Here is a 25,686-nt window from a genome sequence, read left to right on the forward strand (position 1 = left end):
GACAGCCTACACTTTTGACATGTACTGTAGAAAGACAATAGATCAACTGGTAGTTGGACTAAGCAGTTATACTTCTTATAACCAGTGGAGAAGTGAGCTGCAATCTTTCCAATGTTTGTTACATAATAGACAGACAACTAACGGACTAATAAAATGGCGAACACAACCAAATGATCTCAACTGATTATCTCTGAAAGAATCAACTTTTCTTCATTATACTGTTAAATAAAAAACAACAACTAAAAATCATCACATATTGTAGTTTCAAATGGAAATATTACAGAGTATACATCCTAAAATATGGTATCACATATATACTTGTCACCTTAGCAGTTGATACTATATCATATTAGTGGGTAAGTGTCTTTTCTCAAATCCTCATTAAACATCAGATACAGTTGGGATTCAACTGTATAGTATGAGCTATAAGCCTTAAGCATAAGATCAAGAGCTTATGCTTAAAACACTAACTCCAATTTACTGTAGCTTTGGTTGATACTATTAGGAGTATAACTTTTAATGTAAACCTGTTCAAATTCCATCCGCTTCACTGTACTTTCATTTGTGTGACAATTTGGAAACATCAGCCTGACTGCATTGATTATAATATCTGTTACTGATTGTTCTCTTGTCGTCGGATTTTAAAAGGTTTAGTTGAGCACGATTGACTTATCTATGGTCCTTGTCATCATTTACTCTCTGAAGAGCACATGACTCATGAGTAAGAGCAGCTTGCCCTCAGCACACTCTTATGCTAAGCTTGTCATGCATGAGTAGCTGCGGCCTATCAAATGTCAACATTCCTGTACATCCAAAAAAAAAAGTGCTTTTGGAATAGTTTCCTGTTGTTTACTTGACAAAGGCTCAAGAGGTCAAGATCTGTGTTTCAGTTGATCTCACAATGTTTGGAGTGTTACATCTAAACTGTACTAAACAAGTTATGCTTGTGAGTGTTAATAGCCTTGTTTAAACATGGTTAGTAAGAAAATTAAAAACATAAATGTCAGACAGATGGGCTGAAGTAAAGATGGCAGGCATACAGAGCAGCAGCAGGTGTTTTTAGTGTATGTCTGTGTAATGATTTTAAGTTTGGGGGTTTGACGGCAGAGAGGTGCTCACACAGGTGCATATCACTGACACCACACTGAGCTCAGATCACAAGTGCTAAGTGAGAGGAATTTGGTGAGGAGGTAAGGGGCTCTGCCTGTGCGCTCGTGTGTGCCTGTTTGTGTCTGTCAACTGCTGAATGACTGAGTACAGCAACAGCTGTGACAGACTGCCTGATCACGGATTCACCGACACTTGACACACACACACGACCACGCACGCGTCTTAGTCAGTCCTGTAGCTGCAGCAAATACAGCAGAAGCTCTTCTAAAGCTGTGAAGTAGTTCTGATAGCTTTTGCATTTAGATGTTGCCTTTTAATTTGATTTCTATGATACATTATAGAGCAGACTGAAGAGTTTTTTATTGAATCTAATCAAGGACTTTTTTAAAAGAAGATCTTCGATTTCAGAAAATTTGCAGAGCACTTCCTCTCATATTTTTCTTTGCTTTGAAGAATCATTTTCCTTTATTTCACTCACAACTGTGTCCAGCAACTTACTTTTATCACAAAGGATTCAATTGCTCTGTTTCATGGATGTACAGACTTGCAACTGCTGCGTAAAACCAACACCTGGACTAAGCTGTAGCCAATCGCCTACTTCAATTCTCTCATTGTTACTCTTTGTGGATGTCCCATTCAAAATAATTTCTTAGCTGGATCGCACTCACCATGCTGGAACACCTGCCTTTTGTCCGCATTGATCCTGTCACTTTCAGGCCTCAGCCAATCAGCAGCAACATGGATGAGAGAGCCATCCGATTTGAATTAGAGCGCCAGGCCTGTCAGAGTCTCAGACAAGGTGGGATACCTGTTGTGTGTCAGTGCTTCCAACAGTCCAGTTATATTATATAATACTTTTAAAATGGTTGTGACTTGTTGGTTTAATGTTTCCCAGAACCAGTATATTACAACCTGCAGTAATTCATTTAGGTGTGTGGCCTCCCTCTGAGTGTGGTTAAGGTGTATTTTCTGGGCGGAGGTGTAAAGTGGATCAAATATTGTACTAGTGGCTGGGTTACAGTTGGGTCTCAGCCAGCCTGGGCATAGCACACTAATGGCTTGAGCACATGAACCCAACAACCTGTCGACTGCAACGACATGGGCCTTGGACCAAAGTAGCTGGACAGAGAGCAGATTGGACTGATTTAGGAAAGGGCAAGCTCTGCGAACTTAAAGAGACTTCCAGAGAAGTCAAAAATTACATTGACATTGATTGAACCAACTTCTAAAAATAATATTAAGATTATATATTATTATATATATATTATATATTATTATATTAAGAATATAAAGATTTTTTTAAATGTAAATTACACCTTAATTTTTTTTATAGCCTGTGGCTTTGTTTAGATTCGTTTTTTGTAATAGATTTTCATTTCTATGTGACTACAGCTTTATTTCATATCATATTTTTAAAGAGACATTATTGTGTAACATGAGATAACATGGGGACTGAATTTTAAGAGGTGAGCATTAATTACCCTTTTCTTTTCCCCCCGAGTGAAGTTCCACTGTCTTTACTACATCTGTGTGTGTGTGTGTGTGTGTGTGTGTGTGTGTGTGTGTGTGTGTGTGTGTGTGTGTGTGTGTGTGTGTGTGTTGGTAATTTACTGTAATGTAGCTTTTAAAGCTGGCTCTCCAGACACATTGCACTCCTAGCAGTTACAACATGGACACAAATAGAAAACTGAAGGGGGGAGAGGGGAGAGGGGAGAGGGGAGGACCACAAGTTAGAGTACACTATTGTGTTATTCTACTGGCCAAAACTAGCAATGCAGAAACAAGCAGAAAAGGAATAATGATGGTACATTTTATTTGTATAAAATATAAGAAATATTTAAATAATGTGATCACAGAGAAATAAAGTGGATTAGATCAAAAAACATCCCTGCTTTGTCTTTGGCAGGAATGTTTCTTTTATTTTGCTCCCCGTCTCTTTCCCCTCATTTCCTGTCATCTCAAAGTTAAACTAATTAACCATCAATGCAAACTGTGGTGCAGCAGATGTTTGCATAGCAGTTAGCCAATCCTAGTTTGTCAATCCTCTACTGACTACTGCTCTGTACATGTCCATCATTCATATCCATGTTTGTTAGTTTTTAACTTGTGTCAGGATTACTTTTATTGTCTCTTGTAAGAAAGATTTGTCTTTGATTAACAACATGTGCTACATAAAAGACAAACGAGTCTAAAGAAAAACACTGTGTGGAAGAGACTGGGATCATTATGTTATGTGTAAGACAAAAATCAAGCTTAAACATTGCTTTCCTAAAACAAAATGTAACAAGAAATTATAAACAAACAAAAAAAAGTACACAATACCAGATTAGCCCATCATCATCACAAACACCTGATTCAGCTATTTGACTCAGTATGTTGTGATGTCAGTCTCAGTATCAGTGCATTACAGTGTGTATAATTTTTAGACTGCGATCCTGTGTTATTGTTTTTGAAATGACAAAACCTCCTATCAGCCTAATGTGAGCTGCCTTCATAGTAGTTTTATAGTTACGACTTGTACTCCCTCGTGTATAAGCTACATTAAGAACCCTCTTTAATGTAGTCATGTGTAGTGTGTGTGATGATTGAATTGCTCTTCGTCTGCATTAAACTGTTATTTAAGTGATGGTACACTTGCTGTTATGTAGTGGCATTTGAGCAATGAGCACACTTTCCCAGAATAGATTCTGTATCAGCACATTGCATCACTTGCCTGTCAACTCTTGGCACAAATCATCTGCCTCGAAAAGAAGTGTTTTGTGTGTATGTGTGTGTGTGTGTGTGTGTGTGTGTGTGACTGTGAATGCAGAGTATGCGTGGGCATGTATCATGATTGTGTATGTGTATTCACACTATGCAGCTGTAAGGGTTAGGGTTTTAAACTGCGTGCGTGTATTTGCACATGTTTAATATGCACTTATGTGTATGTTTGTGTGCAAATATTATGCATGCTTGTAATGAGTATCTGAGTTAGTGTTTGTTTTGTTAGTCTGCCCATGTTTGCCTGCAGGAGCCAGTTAAATCTTTCCTGCTGCCAAGGGGAGAAACTGCACCATCCTGCGTCAGTCGCGTCCTCGTCACAGAAATCAAAGGAATATGAATGTTGTTTTTTTTTATCTCAGACTACTGTAGGACACACATAAAGACTGTCTGCATAGAGCCTGCTCTCATTATTGATAACTTGGGTGACAGAAAATGTACTCTAGTGGAAAAAACAGTAATTACAAAAAAACAAGTATGTAGAATTTAGTGCGTATGTAGACTTGAGATAAGCAAAAAAAGTGTAACAACAGGGGCAGATGCATGAGAAAGATCAGCCCTCTCATTTCCTGCCAGTGTTTTCAGAGTGCCAATTCAAGGGCACGACAAAGGGAGCAACGAATGACAGAGCTTGCTTTTTTTTAGTTGATGCAAAAAGAGACAGAAAATAGAAAAGAAAGACAGTCATAGTTTGGTAGATCAGGGGTAAAGTCACTGGGGAAATGGACCAGAGAGAAGTTGGAAAAAGTAGATGAGAGGTTCAAGAAAGGAAGTTTTAGATTCATCCAGGATCTGGGTTAAATAAAGAGGCAAATCCAGATTTTGTTCAGTCGTGGTATAATCGCTTTAAAGTTATTTCAACACTCTTGCTCACCAGACAACCAGTTAGAAATATTTCTATAGTTGTTCTGTACTTGAATATGATCAGGTAAATCCACTCAAAACCAATAACTGTGTGCATGCAGCATATCATTTACACTGTCGTCAAGGTCAGTGTGCTTTATTCTAAGTATGAGCTTATTATTAGGGCCCGAGCACTGACCAGCGCGAAGCCTTATTGTATCTGTAAACCGACATGCATGGGGTGGCGAGGGCCTGTTCATCGCTTCTTGCAGCTTTAATTGAAATTGTCAACTATAACATACTATAACCTGCTATGCAACACCTTGGCCACCACGCTGTAGTTGGAAGGTGTGAGCTAAAACAGTGTCTGTGGCTGGGCAGTCTGTGTGAAAAAGAAGCCTCTACCAAATATGTTTTCAGTTTTGTTGCACTTTAATATTGATTATTATCACCCAGATGCAGTAGAGCTGATGATCATTTCCTGCCAATTCTTACAATTACTTGGAATATAAGTCCCCCGACTTTTCAATGCAGACATATTTTCTCCTGAGATAATGTGAAGCTGGGTATTCTCGTTTTATGATAGGACTAGATTAGGATAGTTAATTTGTATGTGAGCCTCCATTCTCCACAATAGAAAGTTGGAATGATACATTTAATGCAGAGAAAAATACATCATGACAAAGTTACACAACATGCATGCAGTTCTCTTTCCTTTACCTCTCTACCTCTCTTTATCTCTCACACACGTTCTATGTCTCTGTGGTAATGAGATGACTGTAGCGGTAAAGTGTGTGTGCTGCTTGTTAATCAAACAGTTGAAGCAGGAAGTTGTTGATGTGTCTGTGTCTGCATGAGAGTTTCCTTTCCTTTTTGTACTGTGTGAGATAAACGTTGTACATTTTCTCAAAGGAGGACCAACAGTTTGATGATCAGCAGCTAAACAGGGTAGATGGAAACCTCATTTTTAGAGAAACATACCATGACTAATTGCATCTATTGCAGCTGTATTGACTTTATTTTTATTTATTTAAACTTGCATGTCATTTTATGAGTAATGTCACAACTTACTTGTCTTTCTGTGGCTGCGATGATGTATTGCCGGTTTTGTTGATGCCCTCCATTCATTCTTGTTTTTGTCTGTATCTGGTCTTGGTCTTCAGTTCTCCAGCTCAAGCTACAACAGAGGAGGAGCAGAGAAGAGTTGGTCAACCAGGGGATAATGCCTCGTAAGTACTACACTCTACATTTTTTGAGAAAAATCTTGGTTCCTGTACACAGACACTTAAATTGTTACACAATGTTAGCCTTATGTTGGTTTATGTTTCACATGGCTGGTGATATTTATAAGTTAGAGCAAGGCCTGTCCATTCATTCATGACTCATTTGCTTTATTCATTTGAAGACAATTATGTGATTATCAGGTACAAACAGATCTAATATACTGTAATGTAAAGTAAGTCATATGTAATTATGGTTAAAGTGGTTTACTCTACTCATTTGAACAAAGAGTCCACAAACTTTAAGATATTTAGTTATCAGTTATCATGTATGACAAATAAAACCATCAAATCTTCACATTTGAGAAGCTGGAACCAGAAAGTGCTTCACATCTGTTTCAGCAAAACTGAACATTATAATCTTCATGGAGATAAAAATCTATGTATTTTTTTTTAGCTTGGTGAACTTAAATAAACTGGCATCAAAGTTCAGCCTGTTATTTGCTTCACACTGAGGTTTTTCATTCAGCTGGCCCCTGTGAGAAACTCTCAGGTCCTTTTAGCCTCATTATGACTTGCTGCATAGACAGTCAGACAGTTTGTGAAGTGATTTGGATTGAGGTTAAGACGGTGGCATCATCTCCTGACAGACAGCAGTTTCAGTCTTCAAAGTTACGTGAATCAAGGTCATATCTCAACTGCCAACGTGTACATCCGTTAACTGCTCTTTATCTGATTGAGATTTTTTTTTTCCCTCCACAAAAAAAGTGTAGAGGCTTTATTTTTTTAGCTTATATTTGATCCATTCAATAAAAAACACTTTTCTACGTTTTCAAGTACACTGTTTAAACTGTCACTTTCATTATTAGACATCAGCTTGATGCTACACGTGTATTAATAGCAGCATGTGGTGATGCTTGTTCATACAAACATAGATTTCTTTTTTAATAGAGTGTCTTTTTAAGCTTGGGGCAGCTCATGTAAGTACACTAGTTCAACCGATTTTCAAGAATACTGAAAGCTATATACCTTTAACGATTCATCTGATAAAAATTTGAATTCTTTCACACATTTGTCACACAGGAAGAGTGTTGTGCTGTGCGTCATATCTGCTAGTATTTACTCTGGGTCAGCAAGTTCTAAATCCTTGAATAAGCTGCCTAAAAACTATTTACACTGACTATTTTTTTGCATTCATCCAGCTGTTGCAGGGATATATTGTGTTCTGCATCACAAATACACACTCGCATTATTTCCTCTTTACTATAAATAACAATTTTAATTCAACAACCAATTCTTATCTTTGTAGACAGACAGAGAGCATAAATAATGAGCTGGAGAGCTGGTTTAAAATGGAAAGACTTGAATTAAAATGTGCTTTTGTTAACAATTAGAGGACAAACTCTGCCACTCAGTTTTGTATTATCTGCAGAGTGAGCATATATCTCTGTGTCTCTGTGTGTGTGTGAGTGGGTGGGAGTGAGACACCATGGTCTAGCTGCAATCAGGCTGAGTGTGACCAGAGCAGTTAGCGTTATCACAGCTCTCGTCTGTCTTGACATGCGTTTCTTCCCCTCCGCTGCTTTGTAGAAACCGGCTAGGTTCGAAGATCAAATGTGTCGTTTTTGCTTGGTTTCATCCAATTAGCCCATGCCTCTCAATGCCTTTTGACCAAAGGCTTGTTGCTTTATTAGGCGCTTGTTTCATTCCAGTGTCATATCTCCTGCAGTGTTTAGAGGGATTATAGAAAGTCCCTTAAAGCCTAGGCAGAGAGCAAGCCCTGAATTAAAGGAAATACACTGTGTTTCTAAGGAACAGGTGAGATGTGAATAACAGAGGCAAATATGATTAATATGATGAATAGGGATTCATATAATATATTGCATTGTAAGAGTTAAGTGGTTTAAAAGGGAACTGTTAAAACCTGTGGTGTGATGATTGTTGACATGATGTAATCGACTGTTTGTTTGAACACGTAGTAGGTTGTAGGTGGTTAAAAGTAATGTTTCAGCTTCTCACATTGTTCACATGACCATTGTCATACAGTCATGTTTCTTGAGTGACTTATCGGCATCAAATTTCTTCCTCTTTTCCCTCACTTTCAGCCACATGCTTCCTCATTCCTCTATATCCCCATTACTGCTCTCATTGACAGTCCACATACATCTTACCCTCTTTCTCTACATTAGATTGTCTTTTCATTCCCATTACTCATTCATTTTTCTCCTAGTTGCTCTTTTTGGCAGTGTGTTCTCTTAACAGAAACCTCTGCTTGACATTTTGCCTTTATTCCACCTCTACTTCATCGTCCATTTTCATCTCCTTTTCAAAGTCATCAAAGTATCACATCATCTTTGTCTCTTTCATAAAAGTTTGTGTGTGTCTGTGGCTGCACATTAAGTGTCTGTAGTCCATGGCGTGTGATAGGGTGTGTTCATAACCCTAACCCTATAATAAGCCCACAGTGTGATACTTTACATATCATGCTATTTATACTCTTTCTAAAGTGCTGCATGCTCTAGATACAAACTGAACACTTCTTTTTTTTTAAACAACAAAAAAAACACACACATTCACATTCAAGAGATAAAGGAGTAAATTAAGCGTTTCTCAGTTCAGTAAATGTGCTTTTTGCCAAGCTAAACCTTAATGCAGTAGTGAAGCCTTCTCCAAATAAAGATCAGAAAGACACAAAGCTGGTAGTTACATGCAGTGAAACTCAGCTGATTCATTTGCGCTAAGCATATTTTTGCAATTTTGTCGTTGCCCCTGCCCCCCTTGCAGACACAGTTAAAACTAAGACATGTAAAGCCATTTAGTCACACATTTATTTAATGTTGGCAAGTTTATACAGTGATAATTTAAAAGTTTCTGCTATTTTCAAATGAAGACAAACATTTCTGCAACATTTGATCGTTAGCAGCTGTTAGCTTTACTGATGCTATTCAACCATGTACAGTATGAGTTGTGCGTAAATACTGTATTATTATATGTGTTTCTTAGCTGGTGGAGGTAGAGCTACACTGTACTAAAGCAACTCTAATAGACTTGTCACTTTTGAAAAGGCTACATCAGTGGTCTGTACTGACAACAGCAAACTCTTGGTATGTCTTTTGGCGATAGCAGGGATATTTTTGTCATTTTGTGACTAATGAAGCTCTTTCTTGAGGTTGACAAATTGTGGCCAGAAATGATTTAGTTCACATGAAACTATTCTTTGACAAGTTTTTAATATTTTGTGCATGCTTATGTGTATAGTTTTCTGTATTAATTGGCCCTAAATTCAGAGAAAAAGAAAAGGGTTTATCGTAAAAACATATGAACGTAATGGAAAGCGTGAAAATAGAAACGCTAGCTAGCTTGCTAAGTTTAATTACACGGTTAGCACAGTTGTTGGCAATAATTAATGTTATTATTAGTGACTTAAGTACCTGTGACTGCTTAAAATATGAAAGCCAAAATGTTAATGTGTAATATGAGATAGGCCACATTCAGGCTGCTAATGCTAACTGCACCTGGTGCTAACTGGGTTTGTGGCAGTTTAGCGTTGTGTGCTGCAGCAGACAGCAACGACTACATCCACAGCTCAGGACTGACCTGGGTTTGTCCAGACAAAAAAAAGAAAAAAAGAAGAAGACAAAAAAGTGAATTTGGGTGCAGAAAAAAACTGTATCCAAAACAACAGATAGAGAGACAGCAGCAAAAACACAAAAAGGAGAAAACATCAGCTAATTCATCAGTAAATTACAATTTTGAATGTTCCCTCTAATTGTCTTGAATTTTGTTGTTCCATCGTGAAACATATCAGCCAGTTTAAACAGCTGACCTGTGGAATAGTAAAGCAGAATACAGAGTCTCTTGAGCACAAGCCAATCTGTTAACACACAAAGAAAAACAAAGTCAGCATTACACTGAACATAAAAAGACAGCCACTGCCAGAAGAAGTGATGCTGCTCTGTGCTCTCACAGTTTAAAAACTGGGAATGTTGGTTAGCTTTTGCAGGGTGGCAAGAAGCCATGATGCAGCCACTCATGCACATAATGGGGTCTTTTCTCTCTGACCTCACCCCACAACTCTCGATTTCCCCTCTTCATTTGCCCTTCGGTCTGTTGTTCCATTTTTTTTCAGCTGCCTCTCCCCATTTATCTCTTTTACCCCATCCTCCCTCCATCCGTTTTCTGATTCTTCATCTTTTTCCTATCTATGTCTATCCCTTTCACTGTCCCCTTTCTCAAAACTCTGTGCTCATCCATCCATCCTTTCCTCCATCCCACCGCTCATTTCCCATGTGGCTGACTGACAGGCAGGTTCATACGCCCTCAAGGAAGCCACATAACCCCCCAGTGGATGGGTGAGAGGTCTAAGAGGGTTGATGTCCTGAGGGTGTGTAAGAGTGAGTGTGTACCAGCAGTGTGACAGTGCTCAGCGACGTGAACTGAGGCTTGAGCAGGTACCAGCAGTGTCGCCCAAGGGTTGCTAATCCAGTCACACCACTGGTGTGTGTGTGTGTGTGTGTATGTACAGTGCAGTCAGAAAGTATTAGGACAGTGACACATTTTGTCTGGTGTTAGCTCCAGCACATTGGATTTGAAATGAAACTGTGAGTATGTAATTAAAGTGCTGACACTCAATCTTAATTTGAAGATCCATCGTGGAAACGCGGTATCTTCTCAGTTCCAATGTGCCAACAGAGAGCCAAAAGCATTCAGAATCACTGGACAGGTTCACACATGTTCAAGTCTGTCTTAAAACAATGTTCCCAAATGTTTTTTCTTGCTGTAATCATTCCTCCTGTTCACACTGACCATTAGAAGATACTGCATGCATAAATATTCAACAATATAATAATGCAAAAGGGTAAAAACTACATGTTATAACTTTATAATATACTGTACATTGCAACACACAAGGATACTTGTAACAAAAATACTTTTATGGCATGGTATAACAGTCTTCATGAACTTTTTGAACATTTTAGATGTGTAGATGCACTAAAAACAAACAAACAAAAAAAAAAGACCACAAAGTGATTTGCATACCAACTTTATTTGTCTACTTTCATTTTATGTTAAGGGACAAAGGGCCCTATTTTAACGATCTATAGCGCATCCATGTTGTCTTATTGTTAGTATAATGGTGCACTTGTCAAGAAATGCATTTCAAGAATAAAACATGAGTTACTTTTGCTGAAAATAAAGTATAGTTGATGAGCTGCTAACTCGATATTTAATAAAAAGGAAGAATATGAAGTTATAACTGACTGAAGGTGTGTGTGATTATACTGTAGCAGTCTGGTGTCATCCAGCAGTATAAACAGCAGGATAACAGACACTTTATGGATCGACCACATTCATTAAGAGATTAATACAGATTTTTTTAACCACAGATGTTCAGATGCTTTTCATGTTGATAAAGTCACTAAGTGGCAGCAGAGCATCTTTCCTCCAGATGCAGACGTAGTTCTGAGACCCATTTTCCACAAAAAACACCAACAACTCGCTTTGTACTGCATATTTTTGCGTCTCCTCTCGTTACTTCACCGTGCATGCAGCTGCACCAAACAGACGCTGTGGCACTTTGGATTCATTTATTCATCATTAATTCCAGTTTTGGTTCTCTTTAAAAAGGTTTTGTTCAGTCAGGTAAACTCAGCAGTTTTAAATCTTGAAAGTATGTAAACCTGATCAATGTCATCTCAACAATATGCGTTAAATATTGTTCAAAAACAGTTTTAATCATGTTAACCCCTCATACAGTTGTGAAGACTGTCCGCAGCAGCACTCTCCAAGTTGATGACACCCCCCCCCCACCACCACCACAACAAACAAACATTCACAGTAGCTAATGGAAGACTGAACATTATGACATGTATTTTTTAATATGTCAGTGTAATACTTTTATTTCTATTTTGTTCACGCATTGTGCACTCGCCTGTTAAAATCTTAATAATGCACCTATGTGCCAGTGACTTCAGACCTAGTTTTTGTTGGTCATTCGCTTCCCGCTGCCTCAAACTAGCAACGCGCCAGCAACAACACACCTGACCACACCTCATTTTGAGACCGATATGCCGATAAGTGCACAGACTGGTGCAAGTGCATTTTGCTATTTAGACAACGTAGGTGCAGTGTGAGAAAATGAGACACATGCATCCTGCCCACCATCCACTGTGGGCTCGGCGCAAGTAGGGCCCAGAAAGTGTTGGCCGCCACTTGCATAACCAATTCTCTCTTTAATCCACTTGTAAAAAATGCTTTGCCTACTTTTTGTTTTGCCTTGTTAATGGGAGCTTGTGAATAGTCATCAAATAAACATCTGCTTTACATTAAAAATACAATGTACAGCTATCCAGTGGACAGTTACTGTATCAAAGTATTGTATTATATACTGTGTAATTGAGATAATTGATATTGAATAGTCTTTTTAATTTATTACCTGTACTTATGTGGCTTAAAACACTGAAATTTCATCTATGTTACTCAAAAGAAAATGTATCATTCTCAGCAATTTTCCACCCTTCTTAACTTGTCCATGTTCATTCTTTTTTGTTTTTAGTCATATTGTATTAGAAGAGAAATCTTAACGCCTGTAGTTATGTCAGTGTGGTGTCACGACAACCCTTGAGCTTTTAGGTTTCCAGTACCAGTAATCCCTGGGTTTTTGCATATTCATAGGCCTCCTGGAAGTCTTTCTTGAGTAATCAGTGAATGCTGAAGATATTCCATTAATTCCACTGCTGTAGATAGGCTCCCATTAGAGTCCATCCCATTAGATTTCTCCCTTGACCTTGTGATTTTTGGCCTTCTACAGAGCTTCTTTATGGGACCACTACCCGGGCTATTATGCATTTAATTCTGTCATGGCTTATAAGCATGATAGCTGGTACAGTGCAAGCAACCATTTACTACACTGAAAAAAGGAAAAGATTTGGCAATATAAGGAGGAATAATCCTCACCATCAGTCAACCTATTCAAACCTATTGAAGAGGCAAAGAGCCATTCAAAGCCATTTTGCTCTCGATTTCCTCTCAGTAGCATGAATCAACAGACAGCCATGTTAATACCCTCTCTCTCTCTCTTTCTCTCTGTCTCTCTCTCTCTGCCTCTCTCTCTCTCTCTCTCTCTCTCTCTCTCTCTCTCTCTCTCTCTGTCCCTCTGCTCTCATTTTTTATTCTTCAAGCACTGAAAAGTTCAGCTGGCTTCCACGAGCAGAGACGATGTTTGGAACGAGCACGGGTGAGTATGCCACCCTCAAATCAATCACTTGAGTCAAAACTGGCCTGTTCAAACTGTTCATTCTGTCTCTAGGTCCAAACATATGAAATGTTCATGCTAACACTATAAAAATCTGTGGTAGAGAAAAGGGTATGATGACTGAAGACACTGGGTGAAAACTAAAAAACATCATGAGCCGAACTGGAAAAAAATTACAACCATTTGTCTCATTTTTTATCTCTTTTTCTCCAGACTGAGGACTATCTGAAGCGAAAGATCAGAAGTCGTCCAGAGAGATCTGAACTGATCAGGATGCACATCCTGGAGGGTGAGTGTTTCGTAGCGCCTTCTGCCTGTCGGCAGCTTCACCAGTCCTACAAATAACTTCCAAAGATTCCCTATAGCACACTGATCAAACATCACTTTCCATAATGTCCAGAGACATCAGCAGAGCCGTCATTGCAGGCCAAGCAGCTGCAGCTTAAGAGATCTCGTCTAACCGACGGTTTGAATGATAAGATCTCCCACCGGCCAGGCCCTATGGAGCTGATCCACAAAAACATCCTACCTGTCCACTCCAGCATCAAACAGGCCATCATGGGTAAGCTAGCCAGGCTTCAGATCATGGTTCTAAATAAAGCTTTGAAGCTTCTATTGAATTGCTGAGTTCTTGAGTAACAATGTTCACAAAAGGTCTAGGCCTAATAATACAGGTGTGGGTAGCTGTAACTTGTACATTATGGATTCTGTTTGTCATTTACTCTCCCACTGGGTCTAAATGACGAATGGAATCCATCCAAGGTAATTCAGCATTACCACCATTATCTTTTGCCAAATGAACTCTTTTTTTTGGACTTCTGCCATCTTCAGCCAGTATAGTTGGACTACAATGAGGTCTTCTCACAATTACCCCTCACTGGTGGAGCCAATTAACAGCTTTACATAAGTGTTAAATTATGATGATTAAGATTATGATTAAATAACCTGACCACAGGTCCTTTAACCTTGAACACCGACATCAGCACTGTGGTAGGAATAAGCTGCAATTGAGCTGCTGTATAAGCACAGGTGTAAAAATTGGAGCTGGCTGCAGGCTCTGCCTCTTTTTGATATACTCTCAACAGAGAATCTGATAATCTTGTTGAATTATTTTCCTATCTATCTCCTGTAAGAGGCCTTTTGACGTGTCATAGCCACAATATTAGAAGAATCCCAATTTTTCAAGTCTGTCTTAAAACAATGCTCAGTTGCCTATATAAACATTCAAAGAGGTTTTGCTTGCAGTAATTATTCCTCCTGTTCATACTAGCTATGAAACATTCATTGTGATGCATTTTCCGTGCAAGTGATCCAAAATCCACAGCCCTCCTACTGTGCAAAAATGTATTCAAACGTTTAACTAAACCCTAAATGCACACCGAGTTAGTAAAATAAAGTGAATATCTTCCAAGTGCAGTGTTTTTAGTATAAAATTCCCTCTTTGTGTTTCCCTGGACATAGTTTCCCTGTTGAGCAGCAGTGGGCAGACAAAAAGAAAGAACTTTGTACTAACAAGGCTGTAGCTCTGGAACATATTCTTTTAAATTTTTCTAATTCAGACAACTGAAGCTTCATATTCATTTCAGATTAAAATCTGAATACCTTTTTTCACAGAACAGAAGGACTGTGGATTTTGTCCCTGATCACTTACATACACACACATCATAAAACAAATCAAATAAATGCTTGAACCATTATATCCACATTTTTGATGTTGACAATGAATCAAATGAGGTAAAAACAGACCAGAAGAGTGAATGTTGGGCTCATTTTCATCAGGTGGCCAAAAAACATGCCTCAGAATGAAGACTGTTGCTCCATAGGGCCTGGATGTATACAGTACATAAATCAACCGTTTAATGTACCCTACTACTTTTTGTTACTGTTGGTACACCTATCCACCTTTCCATTGTCACACGGCACATAAAAGGTTTACAATTATAGCAATGATTACAATGATAAACCTTAATAGTGGCTGTATATCTTTCAGCTTGTGCTTTCTGCCCCCTTGTGGCCAAAAATCAATAAATGCACCTTTAAATAAGATATTCCCTGTATATATTTGTAGAGGAGGGGAGGGGGTATAATATAATTTTATATGTGTGATATCTCACAACACACCCACACTTTGAGGCTCCTGACAGGATATCCCTCCTGGCTATCTCTTCTAGCTATCATGAACATACTGCTGTTCCCTTTCAGAAACCTCAGCTGTGCTCATGACACACGCAGGCACTCACACAGATGCCTAGCGACACACTTGAGATACAGGCACACATGCACATTCACGTCCCAAGTCACACACGTACTCCCCCCCCCCACCTGAGTATTCATGCTTCAAACGACCACTGCCGTGGGTTTAGAAAGGTTAAACTAGGATATAGTAAATCATGCATGCCATCTCATGTCTGCTTGACAGACAGTTACTGAAGACATCCTTCTCTTCTGTCAGCTTTTAATGGCTACAGTGTCTGTTAATAAAACCCATTAGCTTTGATTAGGAGAATTAAATACTAATTGAAGAGAAAGAAAGAACTGAAGACAAAGAAAGAGCCCATACTGTCACAAAAAACTGGATTCATATAAAGAATACTTTTATTGTATATCTATAGTCAAGTGCCAGAACTGTCAGATATTAGAGGATGAGATCAGAGACAGTGGGCGCAGTTGCTTGATTGATGTGTGGAAGGAATGCTGAGATTCAATAAGGTACAGTGTCAGTGGATTATCCGTCTCCGTCACCGCGACACAATAAACACAATTGCATTACCGCCACTTACTGTAGGAGTACTGGGAACACAAGAGTTACAGAGTTGACATGCAAAGACACAAACATAGCAAGCAAAGATACACACTGGCAAAGCTCAGCAGTAGGGAAGTCATCACATTATTGGATCAGAGGGTATTAAATCAGCCCCATGTTGTCTTTTCATCATCGCCTGCTGATGCTAAATTAATGGCCAGCGGTGTATTCTACATAGCTATCTTATCCAGCCCATAGCAGCTTCTCTAATTAAATAACACACATACACCAGAGAAAGAAAAGTCTCTATCCTAGTCCAGATTATCCTTGCAGGTACTTTTATTTCATAAAGCCCTGTAAAGACTCAAAAGCCTGCATATTAATGACATGATTATATGATATGCCTGAGGGGAAATTAGCAGCAGGAGCACGGCTCGGACTCACTGCTGCACTGTAGGATGTCTCAAGCTGATGGATGTCAACTGATATGGAAACATTCGTCCTTTGGTTGACTGGTTGACTTTCCCTGAGTTAGTCCTTTTTTAAAAAAAACTAAAAACTTATTCTGCTATGCTAATTTGTTGCCTGGAAAGCACTTTGTAAGGAGTACATCATTAGTACTGTAGCACAGAAGGCTGGCATAAGCCATCGCATAAACAGTTAATGCATTCACAGCATAAATTACAGAAATGATCCAGAATTCTCGGCATAACGTCATTCCTCAGAGAGATTCCATCTGTCAGATAAATACCAGTATGAGTAAGGAGGCTGTGCTGAAAGTAAACTTAGATGAATGGAAACTTTCTGTCAGATAAGGCTTGAGTCATCACGGAAAAAAGAAGCATTTTTTGTCTGTGAAGATATCATCTACAACTGGTTGTCATGGACATGATGCACACACAGAGAGGGCAATGTTGTTCTACAGCAGTCAAGACATTAATGCGCTGGTTGACATTACTAGAGCAGATACTGTTATGCGTATTTTTCATAGTATTTTATGTAGTAGAGGCACACTTGCAGAATTTCTTTCATTTTGGCCAACTTTTGGTATGCTTACAAGTGTTAGTTTATTGTCACAGTGCAGTAAGCCTGGATTGTATGGAGGCATCTACTGTCTCAATACCTGTGAGTGCAGGTGAGAACAGTTTGCTGTGTGTGTGTCTGTTATTGTGGTGATGTACAAAAGCAAGACAGACACACACACACACACACACAATGTTTGATTTTGGGATGTCTCACACTTTCTCCCTCACATAAGGATAAATACAGTTCTTGCTCAACACTGCTTTAAGGTTTATTTATGTTTTTATTCCTCTCTCTCCACACATTTCATCCTTCTCACTCTTAGAGACACAGTTTCCAAAGGCTTCAGCAGATAACTCGTCATGTGATGAAGACAGCTATGACAGTCTCTCTCCAGAGCAGCCAGTTAACCAGGAGTCTCCTCTGAGTCTGGGACCTATGCCCTCTCCACCAGAGACACTGGCTGGCAGCAGCATCCCATCTCCATCACAGGTAGGATCATTCTGGAGACAGGACGACACAGTGTGACCAACATGTGTGTAAAACTGGAGCTCATAGTAAATGTATCTATGCTCCATTGCAATAACTAAATTGACAGAAAAACCACTTAGCTTCACTATGTCATCTTATGTCTGGGGTCTATTAACTGTTGAATTTTCATCCTCTTCTTTAGTTTTTTCTTTTTTCAAGGTTTAGGTGTAAGTACTGTGTTGTAAGGCGGGGGAAAACCAATCCTCAAAGTTTGTTTTCTTCTCATACATCAGGTCCCTCCTCCAGCTACCCCTGTCCCATCAATCTCTGGATCCTCCCCCTCACTGAAGCTGACCAATGGGGTGGCAGCACCATCTGCCCAGAGGACTGGTGTTACCTCCCAAATCAAGGTAAGCAACATTTATCAATACCAGGTTTAAAAGACCTTTGAAAAATACATACAGTGCCACATTGCAGACAGAGAGAACAGAAGAATACATAAGTGGCCTGAAACATGACTCCAAATTAAAGCTAATGTTGTTCTGTATCTGTTGGATGCTTGCTTTGGATGCTTGGCCATAAAACAATTAATGCAGGTTTTAAAGTTACTTGTTATTCTGACATTAGATACACAATTAGCAATACAGTTCTGTAAAGGTTTTCAGCATATCTCCTCTTGTTGTAGTCCCAGTCTAAACTTAACTGTGACCGCTCTGCCCAAAGACACAAGAAACCAAAGGACAACAAGCCTAAGGTAGATCTTTTGGTTCTGACATGTAAGACTGTACGATTTTTAATACTAGATCTAATACAAAGAATAATCAATATTTATGAAACGATTTGTTCCTTTGATAATGTGTTGCCTTCTAGATAAAGAAGTTAAAATACCATCAGTACATCCCTCCTGACCAAAAGGGAGATAAAGAGCCTCCTCCTCATTTGGACTCATCATATGCCAAGATCCTCCAACAGCAGCAGCTCTTCCTGCAGCTCCAGATACTCAGTCAACAGCAGCAACAGCAGCACAACTACCCCACCATCCTGCCTGCACCACCCAAGTGAGTCTTTTCATGTTTGTTTGTAGGTTATAGTAACACAGCATTGTTGAAGTATGTTTTCAGAACATAAGGCAGCCAGAAAAATAGTCATTCCTAACTGTTCTTTTGAGTTAGTGGAGTTTAATGTTAACTTCATCTTGAGGGAACATGAATTCAAGGTGGTGCTAAAACTGGGCTATTTTATTTTGTGTTAAGGTTTAGTTCCATTTAGCTGTGTAAATCTGACTGTTGTGATCATGTGTCCATTTCCTTCATGTTTCTCTTTCTATACAACAGACCTCAGACTGACCAGCAACCACCTTCCACATCCTCCTCCAATGCCATGACCACCTCCTCTCCACCTTGGCCTGTTGCTACCCCTTCAACAGCCCCCTCTAATCAAGACAGTCTCAGCCATCAGAGTTCTACCTCTTCACGGGGGACCAAACCGGTGTGTCTACCTCCAAACCTGGATGAAATGAAGGTGGGTTGCAGAACAACATGCAAATCCAAAAGAAACAGGAACATGTTTAGTTAATGATCCATATCTTTTGTCTCATTCTCATGATGTGAGCAGCAATGGTGATGGTTACTCACCCAGATCTGATTTAATCAGTACAGCGCAAACCAGCAGCCCTCTTTGTGCTGCCTACAAGCAACTGAGTAGATGGAATAGTTGGTGGATAGAACTTGATGTGTGTAAAAAATCCTCTGTTAACAAAGTTTTGTCACTGAAAATTGGTCTGCAAACTCAGAGCTGACAAAGAGAGGGACAATGATGGATTGCTCTGTCTTTTTGTTCTCTCTCTTCTTTTTTACTTTGATCCTTTTCAATTTTCCTTTAATATGTATCCTCATCTCTATTCCTAGCTCCATCCCTTCAATCTCAATTTCTTTTTTACTCCATCCTCTGTCAGGTTGCAGAACTGAAGTCCGAGTTGAAGCTGCGTAGCCTGCCTGTCTCTGGCACCAAAAACGATCTCATTGAGAGGCTGAAGACCTACCAGGAGTTGAATGGAGGCAGTGACACTACCTCTTCTCCCACACTAGGGGGTACCATAGTGCCAGGGGCTGAAGGAGTAGGAAAATCCCCTAAAACTGTTGCAACCACCATCAGTTCATCACAACAACAGCAACAGTTTCAGTTTCAGTGCCATCAGACATCCTCTCTGATCAGTCATTCAGGTAATTGAAAAATGATGATTTAACTATAAAACCCTACTTATAGACATCTTTGTTTGTAATTTAATGCAATTACAGAATTATCTATCAGGTCAGGGGGGTCTAGCTGCAAACATCATTGCATATACTGTGCATATATTGATGACAAACATACATGCTCAGTTCATTTTTTATGGTTAAATCAAGTTTTTTTAAAGGCAACAACATAGATAATGTATTATCTGTGTGCTGTTTGTGTAATGTTACATGACCTTTCTTAACCTCCATATAGCTAGTGCAGGAAGAAGTGCCACCCCAGCTGCAGTCACTGCTCAGCATCTTATGAACTGTGCTGGGAATGTATCTCCCCCAGCCGTCCCCCTCACCCCCTCTGACCACTCGCTGGTTTCCATGAGTCCAGAAGAAACCTGCTTTAACAGCAACCCTTTGGAAATGGTCTGTATTTTTCATATGTGATCTTCTTAAATAATCACAAATATTCCTCATCTTAAACATTTGAGTATGGTTATTGACTGTCTAACAAACTACCAGGATGTGACACACACATTTTTGCTGTTCCTTTATTTAAAAAAAAAAAAGTATATTGTACTTGTATTGTATTGTATTAAGTACTTCAATATGCGCCTATGATTAATGTACAAAATGTGCTATTTTTAACTAGTATTGTACTCTGACAGTGCATTAACAATATATAAATAATAAAGCTTTATACTTAAATACACTACAAGACACTGTTAAGTTTATCCAAGTTTACTTTTTGTAATAATTGTGAACTTTTACGTAGTTCTAATAGTATGCTTAAATGAAATTACCTAATACCTTTTAGACAACTATTAGTATTTACACTTTAAAAATATGACATTCAAAATATGACATTGAACATTAATCTCACACAAGTATAGTATAAAAGTATATTTATATTAAGTACAAAAGGTGTATTTAGATAAAAAAAATAATAGCATAGTACACTTATGTATAGCCAAGTATATTTTAAAACTTACTGTACCTTTAATATGTTATGTTTACCTATGTTTGTTCTTCCTGTCTTGCTCACAGCTGGGCCTACAGCCATCTTCAACTCCTCAGCTCTCCACAACCATTAAAGAAGAGCCTTCATGCTCCACCGCCACACCTTGTCAATTCTCTTTAAAGGCAGTCTCTCTGCAGAAACACTGCCTTGTCTCATCAGCTGCTCCCACCACCACAACCACAGCTTCAGCGGCGACTATGGACAAAGACAAAATGCTGCAGCAGAAAGATAAGCAGATAGAGGAGTTGACCAAGTTGCTAATGCAGAAACAGAGGCTGGTGGAGATACTCAGGATGCAGCTGGAGCATGGGAAGAGAGGAGGACAAGTTGCAGAGCCTGTTGTTCTTGTAAGAGTAAAACAAGAACCACCTGACAAGCCTGATCTCACAATCCCATCATCCTCACTTTCATATGAGATGGATGTTACCAAGGTAACCGTTAAACAGGAAGCCATCGATGCAGAGGAAGTTGAATCTGAGACAACTATGCGATCACCAGGCATGGCTCATGGGTTACTGCACTCCCAAACTCAGGAGCAGATTCAGCTGCAAATCAAGCCAGGCCAGACGAGCATACAAACAAAACAACATGTACGTCTTCAGCAAACCACTCTGCAGCTGGCCCAGCAACAGGCCATACAGAAACTCTTACTACAGCAGCAGCAGCAGCAGCAGCAGCACAACATTCAGAACAACAATCAGACGCTGGACAATCAACAGAACCTGCAAAGACTTTCCCAGCAGAGAAAGAAGAAATCTCACAAACAGCAGCTCAAACAGCAGCAGCAGCAGAGCCAACAGTCACAACAACACCAGCAGTCAAAACAACATCAACAGACCATGCAACTGAAGCAACAGATTCTACTGAAGCAACAAAAATCACTGTTACACCAGCAAATAAAACAACAGCAGCAGACTAAACAGCCACAACAAATCCAGATCCAGACAAAGATACATCTGAAGCAGCAGCAGCTTCTAATACAACAGAAACAAAAGGGACAAAAGCAGTCACTGCAGGTCAGATCTTACAACAATGCAATGCTATTTTTGGGCAAGGGATTCTGTCACAGATATTACTGAATGTTGTTCTAATAACAGATGCAGCAAGTCAACACAGAATTTCCAGGCACAATTTTGTCGTGCTGCTATAACAATGTGCTGGAAAATTGATATTCTTTCTCTAAAAGTGATTTTTTTATATATATATATATTTGTACAGCTGTCTCAAGCACACCTCAACCAGCAGTCAGGCTCCACTCCCTCCTTCACTCTGGATCTCCTCAAGAGTGACTCTACCCCAACTCTGGTCACTGACGGCAACGGTAACCACTTCCTGATCGCACTTACCAGTCACATCACTGATGACCAAAGAACTGACGCACCCGAGAGCAAAGAAACCAATCACATTACACTGCAGGTACATGACTCACTTTGTTGGGGAGGCCAGTTTTTAAATCCTTTCTTTTGCTTGAGCCTATATAATACATGCTCCTGACCATTCCTACCTCATACTAAGTCATGTAAAAGCTATTACCTGATGTAGTATATTATTATTATATTCAATACTAAACATTACTAACTAAGCTACTTCCATTTTCCATTAGCGACTACAGTCTACTCCAGCCAAGCTCCCAAGCCAAGACCCTGTTCAGTCACTAACAGCTGATAATCAATCCAAACAGAACATGCAGCTTGGATTCTCCAAACAACAAAATTCAAAGGTGAGGTTTAAATGAATGTTGATCTCGCAGATTCTAAATGGCTTGACTGGTACTGCACAATATGGAAACTAACAGAAACATTGCATTGTAAATTATTTATGGGTATTTTGCATAGACTGTGTAAAAGAAATAGATGTAACATCCGTGACGTCACCCATTGGTTTGTGGACTGCTGCTGGGAAGCCAATAGTTTCGAATCTAGGCAACGCCATCTTGAAAATTTCAGGTGCATGCTGGGAAAAATAAAAACACGGATTCTACTTATATGGGCATGAGGCGGAGTCATGGGCGGAAGTATGGGTGGAGCCAACGGCAGAGCGGGGAGGTTGCGATTGGTTGCGAGGACTGGATCTCGAGGACATTGGTCAATCAACCTGTCAATCACAACGTAGCCACGCCCTAATGCATACCCTGCTTTATCGTCAAATATAAAATCAGGGAGGCCAAAATTTCACAAATGAACACCAGACTGCATTGAAGAAGGCTTTAAACTAGCGATTGAGACCATAAACACATTTTGAAAACGTTTACTGAGGTTAGAAATCAAGTGAGAAATTGGTGAATTCTCCATTGACTTGTATAGAGACGGTCACCCCCTGGTGGCCTTTTGATAGAATGCAGCTCTAAGTTACTTCCGCGTTGGCCTCATTTCAGAGGACCGGAACTCCCCGCCTGCTATTTTGAGCCATAAAAGTGGTTTTGCTAATATACAGACTTAACACTTTAAGCTGTATGACTGTGGGTCATGTAAGCATGTGTACTTACTTATTTTTCCACTTTGAGCATTCCTGCCTTCATAAGATGTTGGCTTTAAACCTAAACATGAAGAAACTTGTTCATACCATCACTTTTACACATGTAACACTTCATACTCAACCAAACCACAAAGTCCTTGAGTTTCTCTGTCACGTGTGCAACAACAGAACAGTCTGTTAATGTTCTTTAAATAGAGAGAGAGAAATAAAGGAATGAAAGAGAAGTGCTCCACTGAGTCCAATAGCAGCAGAAATTAATGATGTATGCTGTTTGAGATAGTGACAGCAGTCTATGATAAGAGTGTCTGACACTAGCCTGATGCTGATTATTATTGCTTTGCTAATTACTCTAACGACACCCTCCATTACTATGATTTATGTTGTTAACCGAGGAGTAACAAAGACACCATCGCATCTCGGCTAATTGAGATATACGGTATCTCTCATTGAGTGCAGGTGTGCTGGATCACTTGGTCTTTGCGGCAAAGCCTGCCTCCAAAACTGACAAGATTTAGTGGGACACTGTGTGCTGATTTCACTTTCTGCTGTCATCAGCAGTCTTCCCGTGTCTCTTTATCCCTGCAATGACACTCTTTATAGTGCGTAGCAGGAGGGTAAATTTTTTTGAAGAAGGTTTTTAAGTGGAAGTTTGCAAGGTCAGATGATGAGAGCAAGACATCCTTGACCAGAAAGCGTGTATAAGCATCTCTCTTTTGTGTTGGCAGATGTGTTTACAGCTATGAATGAGTCATTGGTGTTACTAAAATCAAGAATGTGCACTGTAAAGATAAAGTCCAATATAGAAAACCTTGCTTCTTTCTGTTTCAAAGTATTGGCTTTGTTACTAGTACTGTTGCGTCTGAACTTTTTTTTCCCACTTTGTCCAATGAATTGAAGGCACACAGCGGGGGACTGCAGGTATCTGTAGATCAGCCTCAGCAGGGAGTCACTCAGTGTTTATCAGCACCACCAAGTCTGAAGCCTTTCTTCAAGGACTTAGAGACCACTTCCTTAGGGGAAAACACCACATTGCCTTCCTCTCCAACCGTAAGTAGTCTACTGATGACATGGATAATCTTCCACTGTGATTTGTATCATCCAGTCACATTGCACAAGATTTTGGGATAACTTTGGTTGAACAAAAATTAAACCTGGCCCTTATCTGGCTACCAAAAGTGAATGTAAGCTTCTAATTTCCTCCTCTCTTCTCCTGTCCTCTTTTCTAGGAGGTGTGCCCTAATATGGATGTCCTGTTCAGTCCTCTGTCTCCAGCTTCCATTAAGACAGTTGCCTCATCACCTGATAACAAAGTATGTTTGACATGTTTGACTGTATCACTGAGACCCTTCTTACATCATTAATTTAATTATTATAGTCTAAAAGTATTGTTTGTATTGCCTTTGCTGTGTTTCTTAGGTGTTGCTACTGTACCTTATGTATTACACCATAGCAAGTTAGATTAGTGTGTTGTGATTTAACTGTGGACTCAGCTGAACTGTATTGTTCTCACCTGTTCTCAGGATAAAGAGCATGAAGATGATTTTATTGACATCATTTTGAAGGACAGGACAGGAGGTGAGATGAAATAACAACAACACATTTATTCTGATTTAGCAGGTTTTTTTTAGATGTACTCAATTAAGCAACCATTAAAAATTCTGTGTTTTTAATAGTATCTGTGTCTTTCCTTTTCAGAAATGTCCACCACTTTCAAACTAGAACCAGACCCTTCTCTGGACCACCTTAATTCCACGTCTTCTGCCTCTTCTTCTCTGGACCACTTCAATTCCACATCTTCTGCCTCTTCTCCTCCTCCTCCCCCCGTCCTGGCCGGCTGTGACAACCCACAGTTCACTCCTTCTACACCTCCTGAGCTTCAGACTCCAGCCGACAACTCAGAAGAGAAGCAACACTTCAGTAATTGTACAAGTGGACGTCTGGAGGACTTTTTGGAAAGCACCACTGGGACACCTCTCCTTGGTGTGGAGCCTGGTGGCCTATTGACTTTGATTGATGACCTCCACAGCCAAATGCTATGCACCCCCAGCATCTTGAACCATCCACCATCTCCCATGGATACCTTCAACCTGACACCAGAGGGGGAGCAAGCTTTGGACAGTATGGACTGGTTGGGCCTCTCCATGGGGGAAGAGAAGGGTGAGGAAACACCCACACTGGCTCCACTGGGCCCTCCAACACCCACTAGTGTCTTTTCCACAGACTTCTTGGACACTTATGACCTGCAAATGCACTGGGACTCCTGCCTATAGCCTACAGCAGTCGGAAAACAAGTGTCCAATATGGAACTACATGCACAACATCGTGTAATTGATTGCTGAGGTTTCAGTGTTTGATTAGAGCACTCTCTCTGGTGTCTCACACACACTGGTATATTGAATCTTCAAGCACTTTGACCTTTATTTATTTTATTTACAAACTGCACCATTGACTTTTGTGCACACATCAGGCAGGTCCTACATCTATATGTGCTTCTATTTGTGCTACATCTTAATTAATCTCATCTTTCGTTTGTCACA

At 39.7% G+C, this 25,686-nt stretch overlaps 1 protein-coding gene across 1 annotated transcript; it reads left to right on the plus strand.

Moving 5' to 3' along the window:
- The first annotated feature begins 1,836 nt into the window (after positions 1 to 1,836).
- On the plus strand, positions 1,837 to 25,686 carry LOC128379217 (myocardin-related transcription factor A-like). The gene is made up of 20 exons (XM_053338861.1): positions 1,837 to 1,909; positions 5,877 to 5,942; positions 13,115 to 13,170; positions 13,402 to 13,477; positions 13,589 to 13,750; positions 17,280 to 17,446; positions 17,719 to 17,835; positions 18,111 to 18,179; positions 18,296 to 18,483; positions 18,760 to 18,946; positions 19,380 to 19,647; positions 19,916 to 20,079; positions 20,701 to 21,264; positions 21,568 to 21,690; positions 21,893 to 22,090; positions 22,278 to 22,394; positions 24,047 to 24,196; positions 24,376 to 24,459; positions 24,670 to 24,724; positions 24,845 to 25,686. The coding sequence occupies exons 1-20, from the start codon at positions 1,849 to 1,851 to the stop codon at positions 25,417 to 25,419; spliced, it is 3,447 nt and encodes a 1,148-aa protein (XP_053194836.1). The 5' UTR covers positions 1,837 to 1,848; the 3' UTR covers positions 25,420 to 25,686.

The sequence above is a fragment of the Scomber japonicus genome, chromosome 18 (genome assembly GCF_027409825.1).
Source record: "Scomber japonicus isolate fScoJap1 chromosome 18, fScoJap1.pri, whole genome shotgun sequence".
Taxonomy (NCBI): domain Eukaryota; kingdom Metazoa; phylum Chordata; class Actinopteri; order Scombriformes; family Scombridae; genus Scomber; species Scomber japonicus.